Raw genomic sequence first — 15,041 nt, forward strand, 5'->3', positions numbered from 1 at the left:
AAAAAAAAAAAAAAAAAAAAAAAAAAAGAATGAATAGTCATTCAGGAAAGCTTTAACTTCACAAAGCTTCCTCTTCTTCGATTTTTGGGTAGTGTTTAAAAATACCATTTTTTGTTGTTGTTGTTGTTGTTTTTAAGCTTTCCTGACTCTAACTACCTCTAGCTTTTATCTGGATTTTCTCTTTTGTCCCTATTGCTCCATTAGTGATGATAAATTTTGATTCTATTCCAAGCAGTTTCTCCTGGGCTTGGCTCAGAAGAGCATCTTGGCAAGGCAGTTTTTAGAGTTTATTGGAGGTATATTGCTTTGGCTTCTATGGTTTTCCTTACAGCAGACCCTTCACTTAGTTAATCCTAAAGAGAGTAAGCTTCAGTTTCTGCTATCTAACTGGCTTCTTGAATATTTTGGTGAATATTGTTTTAGCTATCGTGGAGTTTCCCTGTTCTTAGATCCACCAGAAGTTTCCCCATTGCTTCTTTCATTGTCTTGCATAATGGTGAATGAATCTACAAGCTGTTGGCAGTTTGCCTTTATCCCTTAGTATTTTGATCCTAAAGTATCCAGTAATATTTGACCCTAAAGTACCATAGAGATACCATGTTACAAAGTGTAACTGTTTCATGATGTTAAATTTTGCTACGTAGTTTCTCTTTCGGTTACATGTGAGGATTCAGACCCTAAAAAACTGTATTACTGCCACTATTACCTCCACCTTTCCAGAACCGACTTCTCCCAATCCCTTCTCCCACTAGGACTGGCTTTTGAACCACTGAGGCTTGTGTGTAGGCATTATAATCTTGAAGCGCTGCTTCACAGAGTAGCTAGTAACTCATTTGTCTCTTTTTAATCAAACATTTGTGAAAGACATCACTTTAACCCACCATGTTTTAGGGTTTATTACTGTGTAATTTAAAAAATAATCCTACTCCTAGTTTCTATTATAGTAAAGCTGTCACAAAACCTATCCTTAAGGTCCATGTCATAAAACTGCATTAAAAAGATTAATTTTGCTTTTCAGTAACAAAATCCCTCAGGATAGAGAATTCAAGAAGAGTTCCACCAAACAGGACACAGTACCAAAAAGTACAAAATGAAATTACTGAAAAAATTATGTATTACCAGGTCATTCTGAATAGCAATCACTTTTTTTTTCACTTTAGAGATAAAGTAACTGACGCATTCACATACTCAAATATTTGTTGGTTGAAGGATCCAGGTAACACCAAACTTAATTCCATTTCTGTGATGTACCAGTATCTTTTTTTTTAAACCCTACTCTGTGGAAATAAATGCCCTTCTAAATCTAACTCAAATTGTATTTTAAATAAATGAAAGATAAGCAAGCATTATGGAATTTTTGTAACTTTTCCCCATGTACCAAATCTGGAATCTATCAACAAAAGAATTATTTGCAGGGGTCTAACTGTATACTTATAATTATTCAGAAAAAAGATTAAACTATAATAGCTCCCACTATCAAAACTATACTGTCACAACGAATTCAGTTAACTATGTAATTTCAAGTGTCAAAAGTATCAAATTTTATTGCATGTGACAAACACTAAAGTATTACTCAATGCCTAATCAAATGACAACTTCTTTCTTTCCTATATAGTTCCATGAAATGTACACATAAACGTTGCTCAGGCGCCACTACACACCAAACAGTAGTAGTTGTAGTAGTAGAAGTAGTAGTAGTAATGTTCTCGCGCTAGTGGACACATCGAAGTCTCCCAACTCCCCCTCCCGTCCAAGTGTGTGTGTGTGTGTGCGTTTGTTTTGGTCAAAGGAGATCGGGACAGTCTTTGGGACTGAAAAAAGAGCATCAAAAGGCATCACACATTTGAACCATCAGCCACGTGAACAAGCCTAGGCAGGGATGAGGTGGGATGCAGCCCCTGATAAGGAGGAGTAAACACGGCGATTGCACTGCGGAGGCTGCTGGTATTGTTCGTAGGAAGCTGTGGTGCATGGGGTGGCCTGGGGACCTAAGCTGGCATCCAGTCCAGCTCCGCATCCAGGGTAAGGGAAAGGCAACTTGCAGGTCGCTGGGAGGAAGGAGAAGAGGGAGCTAATTAAAAGCATTCCTACCCAGGGCTCGTCCGGAGTTGCGGAAGGCCCTGCCGCGGCAGAACTGTAAAGACCTGGGCAAGCCCTGCAGAAGCTGAACCTGTCTGTGGCCCCACTCGGGTCCCAGGCGTCCTCAAGCCTTCGGCCCACTCTGTCCGCCTCTCACCCGCAGACGATCAGAGGGGCTCCAGTCCCAGAGAGCAGCACCGAGTCCCGGGTTCAAGGCCTTCCGAGCCGCTGCCCCACGGTCACCCACCTGATGCTCTTTCACTACTTCGCTGAGGCAGGGGTACCGCTCCGAGATCCACCGGTAAAACTTGGGGACTCCCATCTCGACCGTCAACACCAATTCCAGTCAGGGCCAAGACGAAACCAAACGCCCCGCCGGGCCTGAGCCGCCGCCTCGGGCCGTCGCTCCGCCGATGACAACACACAGCCCGCCCGACCATAGAGAGCGTCCGTGGGGCCTAGAGCGGCAGGTTCCGCGGACGCGTCCCGGGGCGGGGTTTATCGTGTCCACCCCGCCGCTGCTGGCTCCCCTGGCCTCGCTCATATTTCCGAGATCCGAGAGGCTTTGGATGTCCGCCTTAAACCTACTTCTGAAAATGCGTTTCTAGCACTGAGGATTTGGAAGTGGCACGAAAACTACGGGTTGTCAGAAGGGTACTTACTGATTTTTGTCCTGGCTGCTGCCACCTGAGAATGCGAATCTATTTTAAACAAATTTGGAAAGGTCTGATTTATTTGAATTAATTTGGGATGGGGGTTTATTTTCCTCTGAGGAATGTAAATCTACCCCAACGTTTCCTTTAAAAGAGTTCTTGCTGGGCGTGTGGCATACTGTTAATCCTGGACTCCTAAGGCTGAAGCAGGAACATCACACCATGGGTTAAAGGGGAGTCTGAACTACAAAACCAGACCGTTTCAACCCCATCCCCACCCTCAAAGCGTTCTTTGCCAGATGGTTGAAAAATAACCTCCTATCCTCCTTTAACTGTTAACAGTAAGCCCTTGATAGGAAATTATATATTTTGTTCTTGTTTCTTTTTATTCCTATTTAGGAAATTATATTTTTAGTTTTATATTCATGCTTTTTGGCTTATGTTATTCCCCATCACATTCAACCATACACAAAATGCATAGTTTCCCATTTCCTGGAATGTAATAATTGCATTGTTTTATAGTTATTTTTGCTTTATTTTAAATCTGCAAGAAAATTTACAGTTTTTTTGGGGGGTACTGGAGATCGAACTCGGGACCTTGCGCTTATGAGGCAGGTGGCGGAACCACTGAGCTAAATCCCTGGCCTAGAGTTTAACATTTTTAATTTTTTAAAAAGTTAAACTCTCATGGAATGAATGAATGAATGAATTTATGTATGTATGTATGTATGTATGTATTTATTTATTTGGAACTGGGGATTGAACTCGGGTCCTTGCGGTTGCAAGGCAGGCCACCGAACCGCTGAGCTTAAGCCCCGGCCCGGAATTTGTAAATATTGCTGTGTTCCATTACTACTGGATTGTGAATTCTGGTACACCCACAGTATGGCAGCATCTTTAAAATAAGAGAATACTGGTGCTGGGAATGTAGCTCAGTGGTAGAAGGCAGACCTAACATGTATGAGGACTCAGGTCTTGGGTTCATCCCCAGAACCAACAGAAAAAATAGTTAAAGAATATTTATTTACGTTTTTTTGTTTTGTTTTGTTTGAGATAGGGTATCATTAAGTAGCCCAGGCTGGCCTTGAACATGAGGCAATCCTCTTGCCTCAATCAGGCCAAGTAAAGAGATTACAAGTGTGCGCCACCACACCTAGCATAGGATTTATTTTAGAAATGAATAGATACAACACAGATTAATATCAAACAAATGCATTCATTTGATTATTAGTATGTTTTTGACATAATTTCATTTCACATATATGGGGTCCAACCAAGATACATTTGACATAGTAAGTTTTCATCAGTAGCTTCCTGTATAAGGTAATGCACATGTCCTTCAATAGATAATGGCAGTCCTGTTACTCTATTTCGAGTCTTGATTACACCCTGTAGTCGCTGCTCAATATCAAGAACATGAGTCTTGGCCTAAAATGAAATAGAAAGTTATTAGGCTAAGCACCCAATAACATATAGTTTTGGTAATTTGAAATTTCTACCTTTATTGATATTTAGTAAATATTGGTAAGGCAACACCCTTTTAGAGGACCAAATACAGAAAAAGAAAAAAAAAAAACAACCATTTTTTTTGGGGGGGGGTATCGGAATTGAACTTGGGACCTTGGCTTGTGACCTGGCACCACTGAGCAATTCCCCAGCCACAGGAAAAAAAAATTTTTTTATTTGTTTTGTTTTGTTTTTTTGGTACCGGGGATCGAACTCGGGTCCTTGTGTTTTTGAGGCAGGCAGCAGAACCGCTGAGCTAAATCCCCAGCCCCCAAATTTTTTTAAAAAGCTAATAACTTGACATACTGATTTGGGCCTTGAGATACTGATTTACCATGAACTGACTGGACATGTTTCTGGACTACAAGAAATGTCCAGGAATTTTGTATACAATTCCAGAAAAGTAATAATTTAAAATGTTTCTTTTGAAGGCTGAGGTGTAATTTAGTGGTAGGGTTTTGCCTAATATGTATAAGACCATGAATTCAATTCCCAACACCATAGGAAAAACAAAACAAAACAAATAAGGCTTGAAAGTATTCAGAACTTAAATGTTTGAATGAACGCTAATAATGGCAACAATGCTGATGTTTGCATTATAATATACATTCTTGCAAGCAGATCATCTAAGTGTACTTAGAATTTTACACATTTATGTTTTTAAGAAAAAGCACATCAAAATGCAAAAGTGAGAATGATGTTATTAGAAAAACAATCCTCAGTGGTAGGTCATATGTTTAGTATATATAAGACCCTGGCCTGTGTTCAGTACCAAAAACCAAACAAACAAAAAAAACCCCAAAACCCCTCCAAAACAAACCAATCCTCAATCTAATTTAATTAATTTATTTATGTTTCAAACTCAGGACCTTTCACTTGTGAGGCATGTGCAGTGCCACTGAGGTAAATCGCCAGCCCACCAATCCTCAATCTATTCTAACTAATTAAAAGTAACTGAAAGGGGCCTGGGATTTATCTCAGTGGTTCCACTACCCGCCTCGAAAGCACAAGGTCCCTAGTGCAAGCCCAGGTACCAAAAAACAAACAAACAAAAACCCCACAAAAGTAACTGAGTAAAATGAAGCCTCCACTACTCATAGTAGAGATTAAACTCCTACATTTCTCAAGGATTGTGGCATAGTACTATCACTATTTCAATGCTCCAACATGGCCATAAGTTCAGGCAATTTGTTCAAGGTTACTGCACTATTTCTTAATTGTAAGCTGCCTATGATTAAACAAATGTGCTTAATCTGTTTAGTATACAAATGCTAAAAATGTTAGTGACAATTTAAAAAACCTTACATTTCAGAATAATCAATATTCAGTCACTGACAGTATTTAGAATCAGTTCTTATTTGTAGAGATAATACAGTATTAGTTCATATCAAGCTGCATCTTCTACTAACCTTTTCATTGACAACTTCCCCAGTTTCATTCAGTGGTGCTTTGGAATGTCCTTTTACTGGTTTACTCCACTCCACAAGAGGATCATGTATAAAAGTCTTTAAGACACTAAAATCAAAACAAGTATTATAGTAACAATAAAATGTTATCTTTGCAAGAAGATATCTTGCTAAAAACACGAGTAAGTGAAGGATAAGAAGCTGATGAGTAAGAAGAGATTACTGAGCTAGTACCTTTACAATAAGGTTATGTGAAATTATTGTTGGCGTAAAAGAAGGGTGAAATTAAAGGAAAGAGTGGTAAAAAGCAATACAAAACAGAGGTGGTTTTAGAGAGTAAAGATGAGTTATGTGTGCCATCTCTAAATGTACACTATGAACTGATAAATGAGTATTATTGAATGAATGAATTTATCCCTTGCCATATCTTCAATGAACATATAATATCTAAGACGACCGACCATACAGATCCAGTCAGGATCATCTGTGCTCTAGATATCAAATCCAACTACCTAAGGGAAATACCCCTTTGGATGTACTACAGGTACCTCAAACTCAGTATCTCCAAAACAAAATTCATTATTTTTTTCAACTATTTCTCCTATATTCCTGATGGTTCACAATGATTGTCAACTTGACTGAGGGTTGAGAAATGTCTAGGAAATTAGTAAAACACACTTCTGGGTGTGTCTGTGTTTCAGGAGTCAAGTGGATCATGAGGGCTCTAACTTTATCAGTGGATTAATTCATTGATAAGATCAAAATGTTCTGACATTATTGGGAAGTAGAAGAAGAAAGAGGTGAGACATGGTTGGCAGGTGTGGATCATGGGACCATGACCTTGGAGATTGTGTTTGGTCCCCAGCTCCTTCCTTTGGGCTTTGGTTCATTTCCTTTCTGCTTTCTGGCAGCCATAAGGTGAGCAGCTCTGCTCTGCAATGCTTTTCCTGTGAGATGATTCTGCCAGATGACTCTTCCCTAGTATTTAATTTTATCACCAGAATATCTTCAGAATCTCTCTACTTATATCTTGCCTCTACACTATCCAGTGCACCATTTTTCCTGAGTTACTGCAATAGTTCTTAGTTTTCTGGCCTTTAGTCTAAACCAGTACTGTAATTTTTGTACAGGCACAAACCAGATTATTTCATGCCTTCTTCTTAAATTCCCTTCTTAAAACCCTTCAATGCTTTCTGGATACTCTTGAGGCACAGTTTAATTGTGAGAAGAGGCTTTGGGTGAGCTCTTCATCATCTAGCCCTGGTCACTTGCCCAAAACTGTCTCTTAGCACCAGCTCCTACAAGTAAACCTTCTAAAACAGAGCAGTGGTCCTGCATGTTCCACGGTGTTAGTTACCTGTGGCCTAAAAATGTTAATTGGAAAATTCCAGAAATAAACACCTCATAAGTTTTAAATTGCACCATTCTGGGCAGTATGGTGAAATCTCATGTTGTCCTGCTCTCCCTGCTAAGCAACTGCTAACATTGTTGAATGAAATTAATGAATATTTTAAATAAATGAAAATTTCATTTAAATAAATAAAAAATATGTTCACAGATGAGAAAACTTAAATTTGTTAAATGAAGATGCTCTACAAACTGATTACAAATCCAGAATTGGAGCTGGCTTTCTGCAGAAACTGGCAAGCTGATGTTAAAGTTAATAAGAAAATACAAGGTACATGTAACAGCCAAACTGTATTGAAAAAGAACAAAGTTTAGGCACTCTCACTTCCTGATTTCAAAATGTGTTACAAAACTACAGTAATCAGAGCCGGGGATTTAGCTCAATGGTTCTGCTGCCCACCTCGCGCTCATGTAAGGACCTGAGTTCAATCCCTGGTACCAAACGAAACAAAACAAAACAAAACTAAAAACCGAAAACACCACTACAGTAATCAAGACAACGTATAGTTGACATAAAATTAAATTTATAGATCATTAGAATAGAATTGTTGAAAACGACCATTTAAAAAAAATAACAAAGATAATTAAATGGAGGAAAAACAGTCTTTTTCCAAAAATGGTGCTAAGACAACTGAATATGCATATGCAAAAGAAGGAATATGGCCCCTAACTCATACCATGTATACAAAATAACTAAATACAGATCAAGGATGAAATAAAACTAAAACTATAAAATACTTTTAAAAAATAGGTGAATTTTGAGGTTGTTAGGGAATAGTTTTTTACATATGACACCAAAAGCACCAAATATAATCAGAAGGTTAAAAAAAAAAGGACTGCTTCAAAATTAAACATTCTGGCCAGGTGCGGTGGTGCACACCTGTATCCCAGCACTCAGGAGGTTGAGGCAGGGGGATCACTGTGAGTTTGAGGCTAGCCTGGGGCTACAAAGCAAGTTCAGGGCCAGCCTGAATTACGAAGGGAGACCTTGCCTCAAAAAAACAAAAAAGAAAAAAAACTCTACTACAGATACAGCTCAGTGATACAGTGGGTAACTCAGATTTGCACATAGGAGGCCTTGGGTTCAATATTTGGCATCATAAAAAAAAATGATTTAGAAAGCATAATCAAGAAAATGAAAAGCAATGTATCTGCTAATCATATATGCCAGAAGGGCCTTGTATCCAGAATGTGTAAAGAACTCTTAGAACTCAAGAATAAAAGGTGAATAGCTCAATTAAAAAGTAGGCAAAGAGGCCAGGTATAGTAGTATGCATTGGTAGTTCCAACTACGTGGGAGGCTGAGGTAGGATCAACTGAGCATAGATGACTGAGGTTAGTTTAGGCAAAAGAGCTAGATACCATTCCACCCTTTGAAATAATATAGGCCACGGATTTGAGTATCCAAGGAAGATACACAAATGACCAACAAACACATGAAAAGATGCTCAACATACCTGGTCATTAGAGTAACACATTAAAATCACAATGAGGTATTGCTTCACACCCAGTAGATATCTTGGTTATGATTTTTTCCTTATTCTCCTTCCTTCCTTTCTACCTCTCCCTATTTACAAAAACTTTTGTTTCCATTTTTTCCTTCTTTTCTCATAGCTCCCTTACTTCCCCTTCCCTTCTGGACCTTTTTTTCCTATTTTACATTATCTATTATATATTTTAGTCATTTACACTTTCAGTTTCTTTGGTATGAGAGTATGTATTTATATGTGTGTCCTGTTTATTTCATTTAAGAGCATGGCCTCAAATGTGCATCCATTTACCTATAAATGTCTCTAGTCATTCTTTATGGCTGAGTAGTACTCCATTTTAATAAAAGAAATCTTCTTTATCTAATCACCAATTTATGGGCACTTGGGCTGTTTCCATGTTTTAGCTATTACAAACTGTGCCGCTATAAACATGGGGGCACATATATCACTGTGGTATGATGCTCTTAATTCTTTTGGAAAAATACCCAGAAGGAGAATTGCTGGGTCAAATAGAACTTCTAATCCTAGTTCAGTGCAGAATCTCCACACTGATTGCCACAGTGGTTGCACCAGTCTACGCTCCCATGGCTGACATTTTCTGTGGTCATGGCGCTGCTTGCTGTCTGCTTCCCAATAAAGTGTGCTCTTTCACGATGACAACAACAACAACAACAAAAATTAAAATACATATTATATGATTCCACTTATATGAAATGTTCAGAACAGGCAAATCCATAGAGAGAAAAAATAGATTAGTAGTTGCAAGAAGATGGCTGGGTTCAGGAAGATGGAAAAGAGGAAGAAACTGAGAATAAAACCTAAAACTATGGAATTCCTAGTATTGAAAATGTCTTAAAATTAGTGGAAATACTTGCACAATTGTATGAATATACTAAAAACCACTAAAATGTATACTTTTTTAAAGGGATGAATTTTATATTATGTGAATCATTTAATTACTATTTTTAAAAATGTACTTTAGCCAAATGCAAAGTGATTTTTAAGTAAAGCATACTTAGGGACCAGAATTTACATTCAAGGTTACTGCTAAATTATTTACAAAATATGGATGTTTACCTCATTAAAGGCTCCCTTTGATCTCGCATCAGCCTCAGTGTAACTTCACATGCTCTTCGAAAAAGACCCTCTGTCCCCATAGGACCCATTCCATTTACCATATTATGAGTTAGGCGAAATGGTACAATTTCTGGAACTTCAAAAGTTTCTCCCTGAAAAAGCAATGCATTACAAAGTAACAATGTTAGAATTTAAAAATCTTTACTCAAATAATTTAGAACTTCATGACTAAACAACTTTAGCAAAGATCAAAAACAGCCGTAACTACATTAGAGGGTTATAGCATGAAAGAGTCATCTGATTGCCTTTGGTTTTGGGGAAATGAAGCCAGACTTGATAAGACCCAGAAGACTAATGGATTCACTTTTACTGATTTAGTATAATGAATAATATTACAGAGAAGTTTTTTATGCATTCAGTATTCTCATTAGCTTCCTCATGTTTTTCTTGAAACACAAATAAAATACAAACAAAAATTCTCATATTTTTCTTCTTTAACGGCCAGGGATTTAACTCGGCGGTGCCACTCAGGAGCCTTGCAAGTGCAAGGTCCTGAGTTTGATCCCTGGTTTCACAAAACAACCAACCAAACAAACAAACAAAAAAACCACAAAACACCTTTCACGTTACAAGAAACGACCAGATGTCAGATACATCCTTTAGACAAGATATGAAATACGTTATGCAAGTCCAGTTGTTCACTTTCTGCTGTTCTCTAATTGGCCTCTTCCAGGAATCTTTTATCCCTCCAATGAGTTACCTTAAAGTCCTCTTTTGCATGATTTAATTTATACCAGTGGTTTATTCTTAATTCAGTATGTGAGCTTTTTCAGTTTCTTGTAATAGCATAAGGCAACTAAGAAAAGATGGGAAATGAAGAAAATAGCAGACTAACCTACCAATCTGCCCTCCAGGATTTTAACCTTAGAAAAGAGTCTCATTGCCTTAATTTCTTTCCAAAGCCTTACTCTGGATCTACTGAATCTCATGGGCTACTTCCTAGGTATTTGTTTTTACTGATTTTTTTTTTGGGGGGGGGTATTGGGGATTGAATCCACAGACTGATACATGCTGGGTAAGTGCTCTACCACTAAACTACATCCTCAGCCCTTTATATTTTTAAAACTGTTGGATCAATCTGATGAGCCGCCAGATGTGGAAACTACAATATTAAATCCCTCTCTATAAATTAAGTCTCAGTAAATGAATTGATCTGCCCATGTTCACATAACTAGTAACTAAGTGAGTCGGAATGTGCTTTTGGACTTCAAGTTCAGTGCTATTTTACACTATATCAATCTTCTAAGTTCTCTCCATCCTAATTGCTTTACTATGGAAACTCTAAATGTGACACAACTATGCGTGTAACTTACCAAAGGTATGTCTAAGAAGGGGAGTTGTCAAGAAAAGGAAATCAGGAGAAAATATGCAATTAAGTACACTAAATCACCTTACATACCTTATTAAAGAGACAGTTGAAATCCACATGTACACATTCACCAGTCAAAGAATCAAAAAGAATGTTTTCACCATGACGGTCTCCAAGCCCCAGGATATAACCAACCATCGACATTACTGCAGTAGAACGGCAGTATGCTGATCTGCTACTATACCTAATGGAAATACAGTGTCTATCAAATATCTTTATCCTAGATGCGGCAACAAAAAATATTAAAATAAACATTCAACCATAAAATTCTTGGTAATTTACCATGATGTAGGATCGGGGAATGTTCTCAGAAACCACTCATGAAAAACAGGAGGATGCCTAGGAAGGAGAAACTCTTGGAATACTTTAAGTTTTTCAGATAAAGAGGCCGACTTTGGCAACATACACTGGCGAAGTTCTTTTCCTGTCATATATACTCCTAGAAGGCAAAGTGATTTCTGTTAATCATACATCCAAATGAGAAAAGAGGCAAAATTATTTTTGATAAACTAGGACAGAGTATACTAAAATTTACTCAAATTCTTACTGAAAAGCAAGAGTAAGTGAAAAATTTTCAATTATGTATATATAAACTTGCTATCTGCTATTACAAATTAAATGTCGTATTATTTTCCCTTTAATATTTACCAAAAAAAGACTTGGGAGACTGAGGCAGGAGGATCACTGTGAGTTCGAGACCAGCCTGGGCTACATAGTGAGTTCCAGGTCAGTATCAACTACATAGTGAGACCCTGTCTCAAAAACAACAACAACAACAACAATAAAAACCCCAAAAATGCAGCCTCTTACTGATGAAAATTACTGTTAACAAAAACCAATGTTATATGATCAAATAACTCCAGAATACAAGACTCAGAAAAATTCCAGTGCAAATATACCCCTGAAATTGTGAAAATGCTACAATACCTAATAAAAATATATATACTGATTTCTGTTAATCAAGATATTCAAACTTTACCACTGCTAAAGAACCAACATTAAAAAAATAATAATAATAATAAAAAAATAAAGAACCAACATTAGTGCTCTGAAATAATTTACTTCATCTGATTAGCTAGCCTATAAAATTTGTAGTACAACTGATACTTTTTTTTTTTTCAGTACCAGGGATCGAATTCAGGACATAGTGCTTGCCAGGCAGGCACAGCACCATTGAGCTACATCCCCAGCACTGGTAAAACTGATTCTTAAGCTAAGCATTAGAGTCCAAATCTGGTCTGTAGTTTTACGGACAAGTTTAATGATTTAAGGGTTTTAGCCTCAAGTGTTGCACAGTTCACCTGTGTTTATGATAAGATGGAAGATATTTTTTAAAAGACATCTAATATCAAGGCCAAGTATGGTGATCCAAGTAATCCCAGGACTTTCCAGAGGCTGAAGCAATAATATCACCAAATTCGAGGACAGTTTGGGCTACACAGGAAATTCAAGGCTAGTCTGTACTGATGGTAAGACTCTCAAAAAGCAAACAAATCTGATATTAATAACTAAAACATATATAAAATTTCATCCTCATGAATAAAATAGTCAACAAAAAGTTCCTTGAAATCTGACTCAAATGTGTTAGTTTCAACTCTGCAATATGTTAAATTTGTGAACCTAGACAAGTTACTTGTCTGATATGGCCTATATAATGTCAATTAGCCTTTGAATAATAATAATGTATATACTTAGCTAATGCTCATAAACTAGTAATTTATCAGTATCACTTATTGCTATAGATTGAATTGTGAATCTCAAAACATATTTAAAGAGTGCAACTTTTTTGGAAATAGGTTAATTTGGGAGGTTTTTCCTTTTGTTTGATTTTTTTAAAGATAGGGTCTGACTCTGTAATTCTGTCTGGCTTTGAAGTTACTGTGTAGCGCAGGCTGGCTTCAAACTGGCAGTGATTCCCTTGCTTCCTGAGTACTGGGATTACGGAATACTGGTGTTCTCTACCATGCCTGGCTTTATTTTTTAATTGTTATTATTATATGTCTGCAGTGCATGATTGTTACATTCATTATAAGAAGCTAGTACACACACATAACACATCTTAATCCCTTCCATCTCCTGCTCCCCTCTGGAAATAGGGTCTTTGTAGATGCAATCAGGTGAGGTCATTAAGGTGGGCCCATATTTCAATAATCCAATGGCTGTTATCTTTATAAGAATAGAAAAGACAGAAAAATGCTATGCCACAATAAAAGGAGAATAATGTGATACAGCTATAAGTCAAGGGACACTAAAACATAAGAGAAAGGGAGAGAACATGAGCCTTTGAAAACCCTGATTTTAGCCTTCCTGCCTCTGGACTGTGGAACAATACATTTTCATGGTTCAACCCATCTAATTTTGTGTTGCTTCTGTGTGCAGCCTTAGAAACTAATCTATTTATTTTCTGCTTTAGTCTGAAAATTTGGTTATTTATTTGTATTGTTGCATCTTATACATTTCAAAAATATTTTAAAGTAATTTTACATTTTGAAAAAGTGGCATAAATGACACAAAGAATTTCTGTGTGTTCTTACGCAGTTTTTCTGAGTGTTCATAGCTTTTTTTAGTAGTACTATAATTACGTACGCCAGGAAATTCTTATTGTTACTGTATTATTAACTAACCTTCAGTCCTTACTCAAGTTTTACTAATTGTCCCACTAGTACCCTTTCTTTCTGGGTCAGGATCGAATCCAGGATTCCATATGATATTCAGCTGTTTTGTCTTCTTTTATGGCATGAAATTTGAGAAATAACTGTCTTTGTCTTTTTTTGAGTGTTGACCACTTGTTATTTTTGTTCTTCTGCTATACAGTTAGTACATTTTCCCCTTCACAATGAATACATATCTATCTCATGAAGAAGTACTTTGAGACTCTGAAAATAAACTATCTTCATTCTATTTTACCCTAATTTTAGTATTCACTGATAATCATTGCTTACAACAATTACTACCATGGGGATTAGTGGTTTTCTATTTTCTTCTAGCCTTTACATTTATCCATTGCAACTCTAATATGAGAAAAAACTATTCCTGCTTATTCATTGATTCAAGTATTTGTTTATATCAGTATGGACATGCCATTTGTCAATGGCTGTTATTATTTATTTTCGTTCAAATTATTCCAGGTTTGGATGGTATGACCCTATTACTCTAATCAAACATTTCAAATTTCATTCTAGCCTAGTCTCTTTTATTTTTATTTTTTTGGATAGTGAGAAAACTAGCTCTCATTATCCATAATTTTAAGTATATTTTTATGGTAGTTTCAAAATTTCTAACCAGTATCTGGGAAAAACATATTTTTATATATATTTTTGTTAACTTCCTCAAATCCTTTTCCAATGAAGATAAGAAAGGATTCAAAGGAAGGAAAGCAGCAAGAAAGGGAGGGAATCACTATGTCTGCCTCGTAAGCACAAGGTCCTGAGTTTGATCCCCAGTACCAAAAAAAAAAAAGAGGGAAGGAGGAGAAAAGAAGAAAAGAAAATATTTAAGCACTGTAGCACATAGAATCTAGAAATTTCACTGAGGTTTATATAAAATAAAATATTCTGACGTGATAAAAACAATTCTATCTATATTTTATGTTTGTAGCTATCATTTCCATATTATATACTCTTAAGAAAACATACCTTTTTCTTTATATATTTTGGTCAGAATAGGTCTCAAGCCAGCAGTATTATTTACCCATTCAATAATCCCACATTCATCATTCAGTGGAATAACTGCATATGTTCGGATGTGAAGTTCTCTTCTACGAGATTCTGCATCTTTTCTTAAGCACTATTAAACAAGAAGGTGCATATAAATTTAAAAACCATAGAATTTGAAGTTTCTACACACTATGTCAAGTATAGCGAAATATCCTCAAGTCACAGCCAAAGAATGCTAATGAAGCCTTACTATGGGTGGTGTAGATGAGTAATTCTTCTGAAAGGTTGATAAGAAAACTACTGGGATGGTATTCTTAATCTATTTCCAAACCATTAAA

General features: G+C 36.8%; 2 protein-coding genes across 2 annotated transcripts in view; both read right to left on the minus strand.

Annotated features, from left to right (window-relative positions):
* Xrn1 (5'-3' exoribonuclease 1) overlaps positions 1-2,590 on the minus strand; it is a 123,100-nt gene extending 120,510 nt beyond the window's left edge. The window contains exon 1 of the mRNA XM_010608183.3: positions 2,327-2,590. Within this exon, the coding sequence (XP_010606485.1) occupies positions 2,327-2,401 (75 nt within the window). The 5' untranslated portion in view covers positions 2,402-2,590. The remainder of the gene's footprint in view (positions 1-2,326) is intronic.
* Positions 2,591-3,878: 1,288 nt separating this feature from the next.
* Atr (ATR serine/threonine kinase) overlaps positions 3,879-15,041 on the minus strand; it is a 101,709-nt gene continuing 90,546 nt past the window's right edge. The window contains exons 42-47 of the mRNA XM_010608182.2: positions 14,683-14,833; positions 11,330-11,486; positions 11,078-11,231; positions 9,619-9,770; positions 5,648-5,753; positions 3,879-4,160 (exon numbers count right to left, since the gene is read on the minus strand). Coding sequence (XP_010606484.1) covers positions 3,987-4,160; positions 5,648-5,753; positions 9,619-9,770; positions 11,078-11,231; positions 11,330-11,486; positions 14,683-14,833 — 894 coding nt within the window. The 3' untranslated portion in view covers positions 3,879-3,986. The remainder of the gene's footprint in view (positions 4,161-5,647; positions 5,754-9,618; positions 9,771-11,077; positions 11,232-11,329; positions 11,487-14,682; positions 14,834-15,041) is intronic.

Source organism: Fukomys damarensis, unplaced genomic scaffold (assembly GCF_012274545.1).
Source record: "Fukomys damarensis isolate Sample0158 unplaced genomic scaffold, DMR_v1.0_HiC HiC_scaffold_37, whole genome shotgun sequence".
NCBI classification, from domain to species: Eukaryota; Metazoa; Chordata; class Mammalia; order Rodentia; family Bathyergidae; genus Fukomys; species Fukomys damarensis.